Source organism: Coregonus lavaretus, assembly GCF_964263955.1.
Source record: "Coregonus lavaretus genome assembly, contig: HAP1_SCAFFOLD_4719, whole genome shotgun sequence".
Lineage (NCBI taxonomy): Eukaryota > Metazoa > Chordata > Actinopteri > Salmoniformes > Salmonidae > Coregonus > Coregonus lavaretus.
In genome coordinates this window covers 17501-36530 of record NW_028159926.1, presented here as the reverse complement: position 1 = coordinate 36530, position 19030 = coordinate 17501, and the positions used below count along the sequence as shown (strand labels likewise).

The 19030-nt window shown below is 47.5% G+C and overlaps 1 protein-coding gene across 1 annotated transcript in view; it reads right to left on the bottom strand.

Moving 5' to 3' along the window:
* Nucleotides 1-263: 263 nt before the first annotated feature.
* The window catches only part of LOC311122323 (transforming growth factor beta-3 proprotein-like), a 20409-nt gene continuing 1642 nt past the window's right edge, over nucleotides 264-19030 (bottom strand). Inside the window, exons 2-7 of the mRNA XM_084196700.1 lie at nucleotides 5503-5666; nucleotides 4002-4131; nucleotides 3675-3782; nucleotides 3127-3289; nucleotides 2403-2556; nucleotides 264-1316 (exon numbers count right to left, since the gene is read on the bottom strand). Of these exons, the coding sequence (XP_084052826.1) occupies nucleotides 1158-1316; nucleotides 2403-2556; nucleotides 3127-3289; nucleotides 3675-3782; nucleotides 4002-4131; nucleotides 5503-5666 (878 nt within the window). The 3' untranslated portion in view covers nucleotides 264-1157. The remainder of the gene's footprint in view (nucleotides 1317-2402; nucleotides 2557-3126; nucleotides 3290-3674; nucleotides 3783-4001; nucleotides 4132-5502; nucleotides 5667-19030) is intronic.

Sequence of the window (19030 nt, the reverse complement as noted above, 5' to 3'; positions counted from 1 at the left end):
GTGGGTGGTGACCTCTAGGCACTTTAGCAAACCCAAACACGGCTTCTGATTTGGTCTGGTGCCGAGGCTTCGGTTCAAGGGAGATAATGGACTCTATTGCCACTGCTTTCGGCTTTGCACTGTCAAGAGCAGCAAAACAGAAGAGGATCAACGGTGCCGGCTATCATGACTGATTTCACCTTCATCTTACTCAAATAGCAAAACAACTGGTTTAAAAACATCCAGCATGACTACCCAGTGTGGCCTCTAAATCATGAGCAGAATTCATGTGACGAGGACCATAGTTTAATATAAAAGGGTTTCTAGTGGCAATAGACAGATACACATCAACATTACATCAATCACCACGACAACACGCTGCATAACAGAGAATATCTGCCAATTGAAAGAAGAAGAAAAAAAATCATAATTAAGAGTTTTTCAGATCAATGTTATTTTCCAGCATGTTGTGTTTGGGTCCGATTTGTTTTTGAAAATTCAAACATGTCAAGAAAGTCTCGAAAGAGAGCAGCGGTGGTAGTAGCCACAATATCATATCCTCCTCCATCCGTAAAAGTCCTTCTTCCTTCCACTCCGTTTGCGTTTGGAAGCAAACAAAAAATGGTCACTGCTGTGTCGGGCCAAAAAATGAAAAGAAGCTTGGCTTCTATCTCTCCTGCTCATATTACTTTCCATTGCAAATCCTGCAGGCATTCTCTTCTCTCTCTCTCTCCGTCTCATAGTCTGTCCTTTTTCCTTCCCCTCTGCCTGACTGCAGTTATGTCTTTGGATACGGCGGCTAGTCTGTCCTTTCTCCTTTGTGTTATGAATAATGCCCACTGTTTGTAGGAAGGGAAGGAAACCCAGTTTGAAAAATGGAAAATGAAACTACTTGGAGTCTCTAAACTGAACAAATCAAAAACGAAGATTAGAAGTTAGGATCCCAAAGTCTAACATACTATGTCCTCCTCACACAAGGATAGGGTCCTTCAGTTCAAGTGGTGTTAAGATCTAGGCCACGTGGCAGGCAACATAGTCCGAACACAAATAACATGGATGGTGGTAGTCTCGTCTTCCACAGCTAGGCAGGCTGGCTGGCTCCGGTGCCCCAATACAGGTCACCTCCGTGGGCCAGCGCCCCTACCCTACTCCCTGGCTTTGGCCTACTCCCGGCCTCCTCAGCTGCACTTGCAGGACTTGACGATCATGTTGGATAGCTGCTCTACTTTGGGGGTGCGTCCAGAGTAGTAGAGGATGGTAAGGGGCTCCAGGTCCTGGGGAACGCAGCAGGGAGACGCCGAGGCCTCTGGGTTCAGAGTGTTATACAGGCTCAGCAGCTGTGGAGGGAAAGAGATGGTGTTGCTGATGTGGAAGCTGAAACGGTAATTAATTTTGCAACTGTCCTGCCAACTACAGAAATAAGCACAAGTAAAGACACAAGCTCTAATAAGCGGTCTTGGCCGATCAGAATCGTAGTTATTATTGATTTCTGTGTATGGTGTTATTGATCATATTGCTGAATCTAATTTAACAGACGCTATTGAGTAGCAAAGGGACTTCTTCTTCCTGCCCTGCCAGCCTGGACGTTTTAGTCATTATGACCACGGTGTAAATCACCTGTGTCCCACTGGGGTAGACGTCAATTCAACATCTATTCCACATAGGTTCAAAGTAATTTCATTGAAATAACGTGGAAACAACGTTGATTCAACCAGTGTGTGCCCAGTGTGGTGTGTGTGTGGTGTCAGATTGCCCTCACCTGTGTGTGTGTGGTGTCAGATTGCCCTCACCTGTGTGTGTGTGGTGTCAGATTGCCCTCACCTGTGTGTGTGTGTGTGGTGTCAGATTGCCCTCACCTGTGGGTGTGTGTGTGGTGTCAGATTGCCCTCACCTGTGGGTGTGTGTGTGGTGTCAGATTGCCCTCACCTGTGTGTGTGGTGTCAGATTGCCCTCATCAGTGTGTGGGGTGTCAGATTGCCCTCACCTGTGTGTGTGTGGTGTCAGATTGCCCTCACCTGTGTGTGTGTGTGTGTGGTGTCAGATTGCTCTCACCTGTGTGTGTGTGTGTGGTGTCAGATTGCCCTCACCAGTGTGTGGGGTGTCAGATTGCCCTCACCTGTGTGTGTGTGGTGTCAGATTGCCCTCACCTGTGTGTGTGGTGTCAGATTCCCTCACCAGTGTGTGTGGGGTGTCAGATTGCCCTCACCTGTGTGTGTGTGGTGTCAGATTGCCCTCACCTGTGTGTGTGTGGTGTCAGATTGCCCTCACCTGTGTGTGTGGGGTGTCAGATTGCCCTCACCTGTGTGTGTGTGGTGTCAGATTGCCCTCACCTGTGTGTGGGTGGTGTCAGATTGCCCTCACCTGTGTGTGTGTGGTGTCAGATTGCCCTCACCTGTGTGTGTGTGGTGTCAGATTGCCCTCACCTGTGTGTGTGTGGTGTCGGAGCTCCTCAGGTAGGGGCAGGGTCCAGAGCAGTAGTTAGCGAAGTATCCTTTGGGCTCGTGGATCCACTTCCAGTCCAGGTCCCGACGGAAGTCAATGTAGAGACGACGAACACAGCAGTTCTCCTCAACAGTGCTGGGAAAGGAGCACAACTAACTATGGTGAATCACTCGTACCTTCTCTCATTATTATACAATATAATATAATATGCCATTTAGCAGATGCTTTTATCCAAAGCGACTTACAGACATGCGTGCATACATTTTTTTTGTGTATGGGTGGTCCCGGGGATCGAACCCACTACCTTGGCGTTACAAGCGCCGTGCTCTACCAGCTGAGCTACAGAGGACCACAACAATGAGTTAGGTAGTCAGCTTTGATAACTGTTCAGTTACAATTTTCTTGTTAACACAACATGCTTTAGTTAAGAGTCAGATAAAGCTGCAGCAAGTTATTCAAGTTTATCTTGTTTTGATCAACCAACACATGTTGAATGGTTTGAGATGGAGCATATGGGGAAGTTGGCTGGCTCATTGATCCTTCTTCTGCTATTGCTGTTTATGTTACAGCAGATTTTTACGAGAAATGATTGCTGACTTCTGGTTTACAAACCCTGCAAATTCAAAACAGAGCCTTTCAGGACTGGACAACTCCGTGCCGACATGTGGAAACAGAAGTGAGAACAGTTTCAGTAAGGGTCCTTACGAGAAACAGTAGTTGGTGTCCAGGGCCCGTTTGCGTCTGCGTGGCTGTGCGTCCAGACGGTGGGGAGGGATCATCATGAGGAGGAGGTGAGGTGGGTACTGCTCCTTCTTCTTCTTCAGACGACCCAGGTCCCAACGACCCAGGTCCTCCTCCCCCTCCATCCCTACAGCAGAGAGAGAGAGAGAGAGAGGTCAGAGGTCAGGCAGTACATGTTACACGCCCCAACTCTAACCCAGGTCCTTTGTCCGTAACTTTGGTTCCTTTGCTTCTGTGAGCAAGCTTGTAAATTATGTTGTGACTTGTCATGGCTTTTTTAAATGCAATTGCACTTTTTCATGCCAGTTCATAGTTCAGTTGTCTAAGGGAGAAAGATCCAGATCTGAAAACTACTTCTCAGTATTTTAAACAATGCTAGCAGTAAGGGAGTAAGGGTCTAAGGGAGAAAGATCCAGAACATTACCCGTTATTGGGTGGTAACAACAAATGACTTGATGAGGTTTTCCCGGTCTGAAACGACAACACAAGAAGAGAATGTTATGCCTACTGACCTTTGAACTTGACCTCCAGCACCTCGTTCACATTGTCGACGATGTCACCGTTGGGGTTGAAGGTGTGGCAGGGGCAGTGCACGCTGATCTCCAGACCCAGGTTGGTCTCTGAGAGGAGAGAGGCATCATGGGAAAGATAAGGTCATCTTCACACACCAACTCAAAACGGAAATCTACTGCTTGTGGTTTTTTCTGATTGTTTACTTTTATTTGATGTTGTTGTTGTTGTTGTTGTATTAGTATGTAACTTGAGTCTGAAACTTGTAACAGTGGAAATTATTTCCTCTTGAAAAACAATAAGAACAATCAACCAATGAATGGGCTCACCTCTGTACATCAGCCACTCCCGTACCGTCTCTGTCACATCGAAGGAGACCCATTCTGGCGTTCCCTTGGTCAGCACGTTCTTGGCTCCAATGTAGCGTTGTTTAGCTATGTGCTCGTCTGGCCTCAGGATCTGAAAACCAAGGGTGGGGGAGTTACTGCATATGAACAATACAATGATCCACTACACTGATATAGAAACACAACAGGTGCTGTTGCAACTTGAGGAGACAGCAGTCTCTATTTCTCAGAAGCCTGGAGATGTGAGAAACATTCGCTATTGAAAAATCACACAATAAAGACACATTTTAGTCATTTAGCAGACGCTCTTATCCAGAGTGACTTACAGGAGTAATTATGGTTAAGTGCCTTGCTCAAGGGCACATCGACAGATTTTTCACCTAGTCGGCTCGGGGATTAGAACCTGCGACCTTTCAGTTACTGGCACAACGCTCTTAACCACTAAGCTACCTGCCGCCCCAGATACACTTTATAAAGATACACTTTATAACCCTCAAATTCCAACCTGGACTTCAAAACCAGTTCCACTGCTTTTTTTAAAATTATTTTTCATTCTTCCCCTCTAATCAGGGACTAATTTAGACCTGGGACACCAGGTGGGTGCAATTAATTATCAGGTAGAACAGAAAACCAGCAGGCTCCGGACCTCGTAGGGGTCAGAGTTGAATACCCCTGCTTTATACTATTACTGCATGTCACCTAATGTCATAGATTATAGAGCAGAGGCTTTTGAGGCTGATATAGCGTTACCCTGCCCAGAGCTCTGAACACATTAAACAGGACACTCCAGCGTTACCCTGCCCAGAGCCAGACCCTGCACACATTCTCCAGGCCTGACGAGAGCTGGAGTTAGGGTCTGGCGGCTGGCTGCCCACCACCAAACCACAGCTGGATTTCACTGGCTGAGGCTCCCTTGCCCTTCCTCAGTTGAAACTGGGAAGTTTGAGAAATGGTTATTTGTGTAATAATAAAGCGACTAGATTTCACGTCAGTGTCAGTAATGGTAAACCTATCTTAAGTGAACTGAACTTGGCAAATTTCTGATTTATTTGAAAATTAACAAAGTCCACTACAGATCACGCTCTGTAACAACCAAAAGCTGTTGATTTGTTGATCTGTTTGTGTGATGGAGGTACGTACTGTGTTTCCTCCACCAGGCCTTGCTCTTTTGCTCCCTACCTAAAGTGTTTGACTTCTATCGGTAGTGACTGACAATCGGTGCGTCCCAAATGGCCCTGTACTCCCTTTATAGTGTACTACCCCTGATCAGGGCCCAAAGGGATCTGACACTATATATAAGGAATAAGGTGCCCAGTGGTGATGCCCAGTGGTGATGCCCAGTGGTGATGCCTGAGGACCTAGAAGTTGCTCCGGGGGGCCTGTGGGTGCCCCGCCTCCAAATGAAACTAGGGGGGAAAGACTGTTAACCGTTGTCAGGTTGAGTTGAAGATCTCTGAAGGACATGGACGGTACCTTTACACACCTGGTAGAGCTCGACCCTCTGTTCATTCCTAATGGCAGCAGAGTTTGGAACCCTCAGAGCTCGGAACTCGGCTCGGAACAGGTTGGTGGAGTTCCTCTCCATCACCGAGACGTTGAAACGGAACACTTTGGAGGTGATTCCTTTAGGACAGTAGGGAAGGTCATCTGTAGCACAGAGAGAGGATCCCACAGTCAGTAACAATTAACTTTAGATTAAGTTACTACAAAGCTTAACCAGTGGACTGGTTGGAGGTGATGACATTGGGAGAGTAGGACAGGTTGTTGGAGACAGACAGGAGACAGTCGGGCAGGTTGTTGGAGACAGAGAGGAGACAGTAGGGCAGGTTGTTGGAGACAGAGAGGAGACAGTAGGGCAGGTTGTTGGAGACAGACAGGAGACAGTAGGGCAGGTTGTTGGAGACAGAGAGGAGACAGTAGGGCAGGTTGTTGGAGACAGACAGGAGACAGTAGGGCAGGTTGTTGGAGACAGAGAGGAGACAGTAGGGCAGGTTGTTGGAGACAGACAGGAGACAGTAGGGCAGGTTGTTGGAGACAGAGAGGAGACAGTAGGGCAGGTTGTTGGAGACCGAGAGGAGCCAGTAGGGCAGGTTGTTGGAGACAGTAGGGCAGGTTGTTGGAGACAGAGAGGAGACAGTAGGGCAGGTTGTTGGAGACAGACAGGAGACAGTAGGGAAGGTTGTTGGAGACAGAGAGGAGACTGTAGGGCAGGTTGTTGGAGACAGACAGGAGACAGTAGGGCAGGTTGTTGGAGACAGACAGGAGACAGTAGGGAAGGTTGTTGGAGACAGAGAGGAGACAGTAGGGCTGGTTGTTGGAGACAGACAGGAGACAGTAGGGAAGGTTGTTGGAGACAGACAGGAGACAGTAGGGCAGGTTGTTGGAGACAGAGAGGAGACAGTCGGGCAGGTTGTTGGAGACAGTAGGGCAGGTTGTTGGAGACAGACAGGAGACAGTAGGGAAGGTTGTTGGAGACAGAGAGGAGACAGTAGGGCAGGTTGTTGGAGAGAGAGAGGAGACAGTAGGGAAGGTTGTTGGAGACAGACAGGAGACAGTAGGGAAGGTTGTTGGAGACAGAGAGGAGACAGTAGGGCAGGTTGTTGGAGACAGAGAGGAGACAGTAGGGAAGGTTGTTGGAGACAGACAGGAGACAGTAGGGCAGGTTGTTGGAGACAGACAGGAGACAGTAGGGAAGGTTGTTGGAGACAGACAGGAGACAGTAGGGCAGGTTGTTGGAGACAGACAGGAGACAGTAGGGCAGGTTGTTGGAGACTGAGAGGAGTAGGTAGTGGGGGGTTGTTGGAGACAGAGAGGAGACAGTGGGCAGGTTGTTGGAGACAGACAGGAGACAGTAGGGAATGTTGTTGGAGACAGACAGGAGACAGTCAGGCAGGTTGTTGGAGACTGAGAGGAGATGGTGGGCAGGTTGTTGGAGACAGTAGGGCAGGTTGTTGGAGACAGACAGGAGACAGTCGGGCAGGTTGTTGGATACAGAGAGGAGACAGTAGGGCAGGTTGTTGGAGACAGAGAGGAGCCAGTAGGGCAGGTTGTTGGAGACAGTAGGGCAGGTTGTTGGAGACAGAGAGGAGTCAGTAGGGCAGGTTGTTGGAGACAGACAGGAGACAGTAGGGCAGGTTGTTGGAGACAGACAAGGAGACAGTAGGGCAGGTTGTTGGAGACAGAGAGGAGCCAGTAGGGCAGGTTGTTGGAGACAGAGAGGAGACAGTAGGGCAGGTTGTTGGAGACAGACAGGAGACAGTAGGGCAGGTTGTTGGAGACAGACAGGAGACAGTAGGGCAGGTTGTTGGAGACAGTAGGGCAGGTTGTTGGAGACAGGAAGGAGACAGTAGGGCAGGTTGTTGGAGACAGAGAAGAGACAGTAGGGAAGGTTGTTGGAGACAGAGAGGAGACAGTAGGACAGGTTATTGGAGACAGAGAGGAGTCAGTGGGGCAGGTTGTTGGAGACAGACAGGAGAGTGGGGCAGGTTGTTGGAGACAGACAGGAGACAGTAGGGCAGGTTGTTGGAGACAGAGTGGAGTCAGTAGGGCAGGTTGTTGGAGACAGTAGGGCAGGTTGTTGGAGACAGACAGGAGACAGTAGGGCAGTTTGTTGGAGACAGAGAGGAGACAGTCAGGCAGGTTGTTGGAGACAGAGAGGAGGCAGTAGGGCAGGTTGTTGGAGACAGTAGGGCAGGTTGTTGGAGACAGAGAGGAGACAGTAGGGAAGGTTGTTGGAGACAGCGAGGAGACAGTCAGGCAGGTTGTTGGAGACTGAGAGGAGACAGTGGGAAGGTTGTTGGAGACAGAGAGGAGGCAGTAGGGAAGGTTGTTGGAGACAGAGAGGAGACAGTAGGGAAGGTTGTTGGAGACAGACAGGAGACAGTCGGGCAGGTTGTTGGAGACAGACAGGAGACAGTCAGGCAGGTTGTTGGAGACAGAGAGGAGACAGTAGGGCAGGTTGTTGGAGACAGTAGGGCAGGTTGTTGGAGACAGACAGGAGACAGTCGGGCAGGTTGTTGGAGACAGAGAGGAGGCAGTAGGGCAGGTTGTTGGAGACAGAGAGGAGCCAGTAGGGCAGGTTGTTGGAGACAGAGAGGAGACAGTAGGGCAAGTTGTTGGAGACAGACAGGAGACAGTAGGGCAGTTTGTTGGAGACAGAGAGGAGACAGTAGGGCAGGTTGTTGGAGACAGAGAGGAGACAGATGAGACAGTAGGGCAGGTTGTCTGTAAGGGACAGATGACAGAGGAGACAGGAGGGCAGGTTGTCTGTAAGGGACAGAGGACAGAGGAGACAGAGGAGACAGAGGAGACAGTCGAGCAGATTGTCTGTAAGGGACAGAGGACAGAGGAGACAGAGGAGTCAGCAGGGCAGGTTGTCTGTAAGGGACAGAGGAGACAGAGGAGACAGGAGGGCAGGTTGTCTGTAAGGGACAGAGGAGACAGAGGAGCCGGTCGAGCAGGTTGTCTGTAAGGGACAGCGGACAGAGGAGACAGTAGGGCAGGTTGTCTGTAAGGGACAGCGGACAGAGGAGACAGTAGGGCAGGTTGTCTGTAAGGGACAGAGGACAGAGGAGACAGGGGAGAAAGTCAAGCAGGTTGTCTCTAAGGGACAGAGGACAGAGGAGACAGAGGAGACAGTAGGGCAGGTTGTCTGTAAGGGACAGAGGACAGAGGAGACAGTAGAGCAGGTTGTCTGTAAGGGACAGAGGACAGAGGAGACAGAGGAGTCAGAAGAAAGAGAGTAATGCTCGAACAATTTGGAGGTGGTGTTTTTGGGACGTCTGTAAATAGTAAGAGGCGAATCAGCTCAGTAACAACGTCACTTTCAAACCAACATGCAGATAGATTACTGTTAGATCTTTTTCAAACCTCTCCTCGGGGACCCCCAGACATATCACAAATATGTTGTAGCCCTGATTCAAGTAGTCAAGGGCTTTAATGATTAGTTGAAAAGTTGTTCTAGTTCTGGAATACTTTAAATACATAGAAAGGCTGGGGGTCCCAAAGGAGAGGTTTGGAAATGGCTGATGTAAGATAGCACAAAGCTTAACCAGTGGACTCCAGACGGGTTTTTCCACAGAAGATGTCATTGCAAAGAAATGTCAGTTTTGGTCAGAGTGAATGAAAGTCCCATGTACATCTAATACCTTTCTCAGACAAGCAATGTATGCCCTCATGACAATAACGTGGTAGAAGACTTCCTAGCCAGTGAGCAAAACTGGTTGAAATGCGTCTTTTCAACCAAATATATGTATTTTCAACGTCTTTTCAGCATCTTGTCAACAAAGAAAATGTATTTTCATTGTCTTTTCAACCAGAAATATGTATTTTCAACGTATTTTCAAATTATTGTGCTCATAGGATAAGAGCCAGAATGTGGATGTCAGTTTACGTTGAACCACCCTGATAAATCAACAGAAATAGTGGACTTGGTAGATGCTTACACTGCATAGACCAGTAGACACCACATTTCCTCCTCTACGTAGCTCATCTCTTTAGACCAGTAGACACCACATTTCCTCCTCTACGTAGCTCATCTCTTTAGACCAGTAGACACCACATTTCCTCCTCAACGTAGCTCATCTCTTTAGACCAGTAGACACCACATTTCCTCCTCAACGTAGCTCATCTCTTTAGACCAGTAGACACCACATTTCCTCCTCAACGTAGCTCATCTCTTTAGACCAGTAGACACCACATTTCCTCCTCTACGTAGCTCATCTCTTTAGACCAGTAGACACCACATTTCCTCCTCTACGTAGCTCATCTCTTTAGACCAGTAGACACCACATTTCCTCCTCTACGTAGCTCATCTCTTTAGACCAGTAGACACCACATTTCCTCCTCTACGTAGCTCATCTCTTTAGACCAGTAGACACCACATTTCCTCCTCTACGTAGCTCATCTCTTTAGACCAGTAGACACCACATTTCCTCTTCAACGTAGCTCATCTCTTTTCAGGCTCACTTGGCACAAAGAACCCTGCTAAGATTCCTTTCAGTAATAGACTGTCTACTGGCACCTGTAGCTTTCTTTCTATGAACGGACAACAGTTGCTTCCTGGAGCCCCATAGGGCCCTGGTAAAAAGTAGTGCACTGTGTAAGGAAAAGGATGCCATTTGAGACACAGCGAGTAATCATTAACGATGTACCGCAGTCAATGTCCTGGAGCGTCTGTCTTTCCATGGCAACTGGCATGGAATGTGATAACGTGCTTCCGTTATCAGCTGAAGTCACTGGGCTATTTTCTGCCTCTTGACTGAGTTAGAAGCCAGAGGGGGGAAAAAAAGGGAACATTTATTTTCTAAGTGAACTAGCGTCCCTGTTTGGCTTGGAATGACTTCACCTCCCTGGCATTCGGTGTATCAAAAACCCTGCTGTCCTCAGTGTGCTGGGGGTGACCCCTAGATCATTAAGTCGCTTTGGATAAAAGCGTCTGCTAAATGGCATATTATTATTATTTATTATTATATTAATGAGTAGGAGTACTGATTTAGGATCAGGTCCTCTCTGTCCATACAATCTTATTCATTATGATCTAAAAGGGAAAAACAAATCCTATATCAGCACTCCTACTGTGAATTTGTGAATGCGGAGCCAGACCAACACCAGTCCAGACCGGACCAGCCCAGCCCACACCAGTCCAGATCAGATCTGCTCCAGCCCAGCCCAGACCAGCCCTTCCCAGACCCAACCCGGAGCCCGCACTCACAGCCCCTCTGCCCCAACCACATGATGACTTCACAACTCTTACCCTCCGCTCCTCCATCCTTGCCTCGCTATATGCCAGATAGACGTTCCATTCTATAAAAGGAGACTTTTCAAATAACCCTGTCCGTCTTCTGTCTCCCAACACAGCGATTTGCCTTTCTTTGCCCTCCCACCTCCCCTCATTTGCACCTGTCGGGGATTTGAGCCAGTTTAGAGACTTGCCCTTAAATCCGCCAAAGGTCAACAGTTTACCTAAAGGCCTTTCAGCAGAGCTGTCAGGAGCTAACGCGTTTGCCCACACCACATTAAACAGGTGAGGAAGAAATGGAGTGATGGAACTGGCTCGGAGTCAACCGTGGTTCCTCCGAAAGAGAGACTTCTTCAGAACCCTGTTACCAGAGAGAGCGAGAGCGGGAGAGAGAGAGGCACACCTAGGGACCGTATTCCCTATATAGTGCACATAGCTACAGCTATGGGGCAATAACATTCTCAGCAAAAACAGGAAGCCAGTCCTCTCAGTCTCTCACCTCCCTCTAAAACACCTCTCCTGATGTGACTCAAAGTTACTCTGGTCTGGGGAAGTAGTAATAGTAGTAAAAGACTGGAGAGGAAAAGGTCTGGAGAGGTAAAGGTCTGGAGAGGTAAAGGTCTGGAGAGGTAAAGGTCTGGAGAGGTAAAGGTCTGGAGAGGTACAGGTCTGGAGAGGTAAAGGTCTGGAGAGGTAAAGGTCTGGAGTAGTGAAGGTCTGGAGTAGTGAAGGTCTGGAGAGGTAAAGGTCTGGAGTAGTGAAGGTCTGGAGAGGTAAAGGTCTGGAGAGGTAAAGGTCTGGAGTAGTGAAGGTCTGGAGAGGTAAAGGTCTGGAGTAGTGAAGGTCTGGAGTAGTGAAGGTCTGGAGAGGTAAATGTCTGGAGTAGTGAAGGTCTGGAGTAGTGAAGGTCTGGAGTAGTGAAGGTCTGGAGTAGTAAAGGTCTGGAGAGGTAAAGGTCTGGAGAGGTAAAGGTCTGGAGTAGTGAAGGTCTGGAGAGGTAAAGGTCTGGAGTAGTGAAGGTCTGGAGTAGTAAAGGTCTGGAGAGGTAAAGGTCTGGAGAGGTAAAGGTCTGGAGAGGTAAAGGTCTGGAGAGGTAAAGGTCTGGAGAGGTAAAGGTCTGGAGAGGTAAAGGTCTGGAGAGGTAAAGGTCTGCAGAGGTAAAGGTCTGAAGAGGCAAAGGTCTGGAGAGGTAAAGGTCTGGAGAGGAAAAGGTCTGGAGAGGTAAAGGTCTGGAGAGGTAAAGGTCTGGAGAGGTAAAGGTCTGGAGAGGTAAAGGTCTGGAGAGGTAAAGGTCTGGAGAGGAAAAGTTCTGGAGTAGTAAAGGTCTGGAGAGGTAAAGGTCTGGAGAGGTAAAGGTCTGGAGTGGTAAAGGTCTGGAGAGGTAAAGGTCTGGAGAGGTAAAGGTCTGGAGAGGTAAAGGTCTGGAGAGGTAAAGGTCTGGAGTAGTGAAGGTCTGGAGTAGTAAAGGTCTGGAGAGGTAAAGGTCTGGAGAGGTAAAGGTCTGGAGTGGTAAAGGTCTGGAGAGGTAAAGGTCTGGAGAGGTAAAGGTCTGGAGAGGTAAAGGTCTGGAGAGGTAAAGGTCTGGAGTAGTGAAGGTCTGGAGTAGTAAAGGTCTGGAGAGGTAAAGGTCTGGAGAGGTAAAGGTCTGGAGAGGTAAAGGTCTGGAGAGGTAAAGGTCTGGAGAGGAAAAGTTCTGGAGTAGTAAAGGTCTGGAGAGGTAAAGGTCTGGAGAGGTAAAGGTCTGGAGTAGTAAAGGTCTGGAGAGGTAAAGGTCTGGAGAGGTAAAGGTCTGGAGAGGTAAAGGTCTGGAGTAGTAAAGGTCTGGAGAGGTAAAGGTCTGGAGAGGTAAAGGTCTGGAGTAGTAAAGGTCTGGAGAGGTAAAGGTCTGGAGAGGTAAAGGTCTGGAGTAGTAAAGGTCTGGAGAGATAAAGGTCTGGAGAGGTAAAGGTCTGGAGAGGTAAAGGTCTGGAGAGGTAAAGGTCTGGAGAGGTAAAGGTCTGGAGAGGTAAAGGTCTGGAGAGGTAAAGGTCTGGCGAGGTAAAGGTCTGGAGAGGTAAAGGTCTGGAGAGGAAAAGGTCTGGAGAGGAAAAGGTCTGGAGAGGTAAAGGTCTGGAGAGTTAAAGGTCTGGAGAGGAAAAGGTCTGGAGAGGTAAAGGTCTGGAGAGGTAAAGGTCTGGAGAGGTAAAGGTCTGGAGAGGTAAAGGTCTGGAGAGGTAAAGGTCTGGTCTGGGGAAGTAGTAATTGTAGTAAAGCCTCTGAACTGGAATGTGAAAGCTCCTTGATCAAGGCCATATAACTTCAAAGATTAGCTTTATATGAGGAAGTTTTGTGTGTCATTTTTAGGGGCACCTTGTAAAGTCCACCTGGCAAAGGGAGGTTAATCATAACACTGTGACTTCATCATGGTGTGCGCTTCTCTTTCGTTCTACAATCAATGCTAGCACATCAGCCATTACTCCTCGTAACTCCTCCAGCAGTGCCATGATAGCCCTCCTGGAGTTGGAAGACATTTGAAAAGCTTTGTTAAGTGGACGTCTAAAAGTCTGTAGCCTGGCCAGCTAAGGGAAAGGGCAATCTGCAGCGATGAGAAAAGTATCCCCCATACATGCCATGCCTGCTGCTGGCTCCTTCCAGAGAGCCTGGTATGCAAAAGTCATTAGTCCTATTGGGATGAATGTACTGTATGCATGATGAGGCTATTAACAACTATAATGCTTCTCAACCACGCCAAGTATGACATTATGTGGTCCTCTGTAGCTCAGCTGGTAGAGCACGGCGCTTGTAACGCCAAGGTAGTGGGTTCGAACCCCGGGACAACCCATACACAAAAAAATGTATGCACGCATGACTGTAAGTCGCTTTGGATAAAAGCGTCTGCTAAATGGCATATTATTATGTCAATCTTGCACCTCAACTCCCTGTGTGTTTTTCTCCCGTCGGCTGTTCCCGGCAGGGGTCGCAGTTCCGGAGCGTTCCACTAGGTGTCCTTCTCCGACAACCTTATGCACCTTCTCACTCACAGTCTGGACTAATCATCATCCTATTGGTGTCACCTGTGTCTACCTGTTCACCTGTGTCTACCTGTTCACCGGTGTCTACCTGTTCACCTGTGTCTACCTGTTCACCTGTGTCTACCTGTTCACCGGTGTATTTATGCCCTCACTTCCCTGTGTTCCCTTGCTCAGTTTTCTCTGCTAGTTTCTCTGTGCTCAGCAGTACTAATCAGTGTCTGATCGGAGAAGTATGTACAGGTACTCGAGAAGTGTTCTCCCTGTTTCTTTATTATTTCAGTCGTAGTTACTATTTCGTAGTTTGGCTGTCAGCCTGTTTTTGGAGATTTATTTGCTCCACCTTTCTGTTATCGTGTTAAGTCCGTTGTTTTGTTTCTGGCTTCGGGACCAGTAAAGATCCTTGTTTCACCATCTCTGCCTACTGTCTATCCCGCACCGCACCTGGGCCACACCTCACACCAACCCTTACAAACAGAGCCCCAGGACCAGCTTGTTTAGGTGACTCTTCTCCAGGTTCATCTCTCTGTAGGTGATGGCTTTGTTATGGAAGGTTTGGGAATCGCTTCCTTTTAGGTGGTTATAGAATTTAACGGCTCTTTTCTGGATTTTGATAATTAGTGGGTATCGGCCTAATTCTGCTCTGCATGCATTATTTGGTGTTTTACGTTGTACATTGAGGATATTTTTGCAGAATTCTGCATGCAGAGTCTCAACTGATGTTTGTCCCATTTTGTGAATTCTTGGTTGGCGAGCGGACCCCAGACCTCACAACCATAAAGGGCAATGGCTTCCATAACTGATTCAAGTATTTTGTAGCCAGATCCTAATTGGTATGTTGAATTTTATGTTCCTTTTGATGGCGTAGAAGGCCCTTCTTGCCTTGTCTCTCAGATCATTCACAGCTTTGTGGAAGTTACCTGTGGCGCTGATGTTTAGGCCAAGGTATGTATAGTTTTTTGTGTGCTCTAGGGCAATGGTGTCTAGATGGAATTTGTATTTGTGGTCCTAGCAACTGGGCCTTTTTTAGAACACCATTATTTTTGTCTTACTGAGATTTACTCTCAGGGCCCAGGTCTGACTGAATATGTGCAGATGATCTAGATGCTGCTGTAGGCCCTCCTTGGTTGGTGACAGAAGCACCAGATCATCAGCAAACAGTAGACATTTGACTTCAGATTCTAGTAGGGTGAAGCCGGGTGCTGCAGACTGTTCTAGTGACCTCACCAATTCGTTGATATAAATGTTGAAGAGGGTGGTGCTCAAGCTGCATCCCTGTCTCACCCCACGGCCCTGTGGAAAGAAATGTGTGTGTTTTTTGCCAATTTTAACCGCACACTTGTTGTTTGTGTACATGGATTTTATCATGTTGTATGTTTTCCCCCCAACACCGCTTTCCATCAATTTGTATAGCAGACCCCAATGCCAAATTGAGTCAAAAGCTTTTTTGAAATCAACAAAGCATGAGACGACTTTGCCTTTGTTTTTGGTTTGTTTGTTTGTCAATTCGGGTGTGCAGGGTGAATACATGGTCTGTTGTATGGTAATTTGGTAAAAAGCCAATTTGACATTTGCTCAGTACATTGTTTTCACTGAGGAAATGTACGAGTCGGCTATTAATGATAATTCAGAGGATTTCCAAGGTTGTTGTTGAGGCATATCCCACAGTAGTTACTGGGGTCAAATTTGTCTCCACTTTTGTGGATTGTGGTGATTAGTCCTTGGTTCCAAATATTGGGGAAGATGCCAGAGCTGAGGATGAAGTTAAGAGCCACGCTACTAATAAAGGCTCTGGGAAACACCTTGGCTACAAAAGATACATCGTAAGAAGGTTCTAACGATAATATTAACGCTACGAAGGCTCTGGGAAACACCTTGGCTACTAAAGATACATCGTAAGAAGGTTCTAACGATAATATTAACGCTATGAAGGCTCTGGGAAACACCTTGGCTACTAAAGATACATCGTAAGAAGGTTCTAACGATAATATTAACGCTACGAAGGCTCTGGGAAACACCTTGGCTACTAAAGATACATCGTAAGAAGGTTCTAACGATAATATTAACGCTACGAAGGCTCTGGGAAACACCTTGGCTACTAAAGATACATCGTAAGAAGGTTCTAACGATAATATTAACGCTACGAAGGCTCTGGGAAACACCTTGGCTACTAAAGATACATCGTAAGAAGGTTCTAACGATAATATTAATGCTACGAAGGCTCTGGGAAACACCTTGGCTACTAAAGATACATCGTAAGAAGGTTCTAACGATAATATTAACGCTACGAAGGCTCTGGGAAACACCTTGGCTACTAAAGATACATCGTAAGAAGGTTCTAACGATAATATTAACGCTATGAAGGCTCTGGGAAACACCTTGGCTACTAAAGATACATCGTAAGAAGGTTCTAACGATAATATTAACGCTACGAAGGCTCTGGGAAACACCTTGGCTACTAAAGATACATCGTAAGAAGGTTCTAACGATAATATTAACGCTACGAAGGCTCTGGGAAACACCTTGGCTACTAAAGATACATCGTAAGAAGGTTCTAACGATAATATTAACGCTATGAAGGCTCTGGGAAACACCTTGGCTACTAAAGATACATCGTAAGAAGGTTCTAACGATAATATTAACGCTATGAATTGCTCTGGGAAACACTGGCTACTAAAGATATGTGTGTGTGTCTGTGTCTGTGTGATGTAATGGTACTCTTTCACCTGAGGAGGATCTGTTTGCGTCCCGTCTCTCTACTGAGGTGGAATGCACGGGCCAGGGGGCCAGGCCAGGCCAGACCCCAACCCAGTGGAGGAACTGTACACCCCAGCCAACAGCCAAATCTCCCCTGGGGCGTCCAGCGTGTGGAGGGAAAGGGCTCAGGGATCCCGTTTGCCTGCGTCCAAAATGGCAACCTATTCCTTTTTATAGTGCACTACTTTTGACATGGGCCCTAAGGGTAGTAGTGCTTTCCAAAGGGAGTAGGGTGCCATTTGGAACACACCCTAAGCCTGGCTAAAGAGGAGGGAGGTCCACTCCATCAGCCAACACCAAGCCAGAATGGAAAAACTGTACACCCACCCTAGCCTCTACTCAAGGCGGAGAGTGGCTACGTTCCAAACTGCACTGCTTTTGACCAGGGCCTATAGAGTCTGGTCAAAAGCAGTGCACTATATAGGGAATAGGGAGCCATTTGGGACATATAGGGAAAAGGGTGCCATTTGGGAAATATAGGGAATAGGGTGCTATTTGGGATATATAAGGAATAGGGTGCTATTTGGGATATATAGGGAATAGGATGCTATTTGGGATATATAGGGAATAGGGTGCCATTTGGGATGCATCAGTGTGTGATGGGGAGTGGATCTCTGATCTTTAATCCTTCTAAGCCAGGTTAAGGGGTGGAGGAGGTCCTTCCATCAGCTAACTGTTCCTGTCCCTCCATGTTAACTGTTCCTTTCCCTCCATGTTAACTGTTCCTGTCCCTCCATGTTAACTGTTCCTGTCCCTCCATGTTAACTGTTCCTGTCCCTCCATGTTAACTGTTCCTGATCCTCCATGTTAACTGTTCCTGTCCCTCCATGTTAACTGTTCCTGTCCCTCCATGTTAACTTTTCCTGTCCCTCCATGTTAACTGTTCCTGTCCCTCCATGTTAACTGTTCCTGTCCCTCCATATTAACTGTTCCTGTCTCCATGTTAACTGTTCCTGATCCTCCATGTTAACTGTTCCTGTCTCCATGTTAACTGTTCCTGTCCCTCCATGTTAACTGTTCCTGTCCCTCCATGTTAACTGTTCCTGTCCCTCCATGTTAACTGTTCCTGATCCTCCATGTTAACTGTTCCTGTCCCTCCATGTTAACTGTTCCTGTCCCTCCATGTTAACTTTTCCTGTCCCTCCATGTTAACTGTTCCTGTCCCTCCATGTTAACTGTTCCTGTCCCTCCATATTAACTGTTCCTGTCTCCATGTTAACTGTTCCTGATCCTCCATGTTAACTGTTCCTGTCTCCATGTTAACTTTTACTGTCCCTCCATGTTAACTGTTCCTGTCCCTCCATGTTAACTGTTCCTGTCTCCATGTTAACTTTTCCTGACCCTCCATGTTAACTGTTCCTGTCTCCATGTTAACTGTTCCTGACCCTCCATGTTAACTGTTCCTGTCTCCATGTTAACTGTTCCTGTCCCTCCATGTTAACGGTTCCTGTCCCTCCATGTTAACGCTTCCTGTCCCTCCATGTTAACTGTTCATGTCCCTCCATGTTAACTGTTCCTGTGTCTTCATGTTAACTGTTCCTGTGTGTTCATGCTAACTGTTCATGTCCCTCCATGTTAACTGTGCCTGTCCCTCCATGTTAACTGTTCATGTAACTCCATGTTAACTGTTCCTGTCCCTCCGTGTTAACTGTTCCTGTCCCTCCATGTTAACTGTTCCTTTCCCTCCATGTTAACTTTTCCTGTCCCTCCATGTTAACTCTTCCTGTCCCTCCATGTTAACTTGTCCTGTCCCTCCATGTTAACTGTTCCTGTCCCTCCATGATAACTGTTCCTGTCCCTCCATGTTAACTTTTACTGTCCCTCCATGTTAACTGTTCCTGTCCCTCCATGTTAACTGTTCCTGTCCCTCCATGTTAACTGTTCATGTCCCTCCATGTTAACTGTTCCTGTCCCTCCATGTTAACTGTTCCTGTCCCTCCATGTTAACTGTTCCTGTCCCTCCATGTTAACTGTTCCTGTGCCTCCATGTTAACTGTTCCTGTCCCTCCATGTTAACTGTTCCTGTCCCTCCATGTTAACTGTTCCTGTCCCTCCATGTTAACTGTTCCTGTCCCTCCATGTTAACTGTTCCTGTCCCTCCATGTTAACTGTTCCTGTCCCTCCATGTTAACTGTTCCTGTTCTTCCATGTTAACTGTTTCTGTCCGTTCATGTTAACTGTTCCTGTCCCTCTCAGCAAGGTTTTCCCTTCCCCAGCCCTTCCCCAGCCCTGTTCCTATCCGCCTGGGCAGATGTCCCTCTCATTTGGGCCTGGTTGGAATGGAAATGGACACATCTGGGGAGAGGGACTGGGTCCATGGAGGAAAGGAGGGAGGTGTTGGAAGAGGAGAGAGACCAATCACTAGTCCTGTATTTTAACAGGGTGGGGAGATGAAAGACAGCTTCCAAGTTCATCCACAACTCTGAGATAACTTCTACTACTCCCACATCTTATCCATGACACACACACAGCATATGCTGTACTATCCTTGTGGGGACCTAAAATGT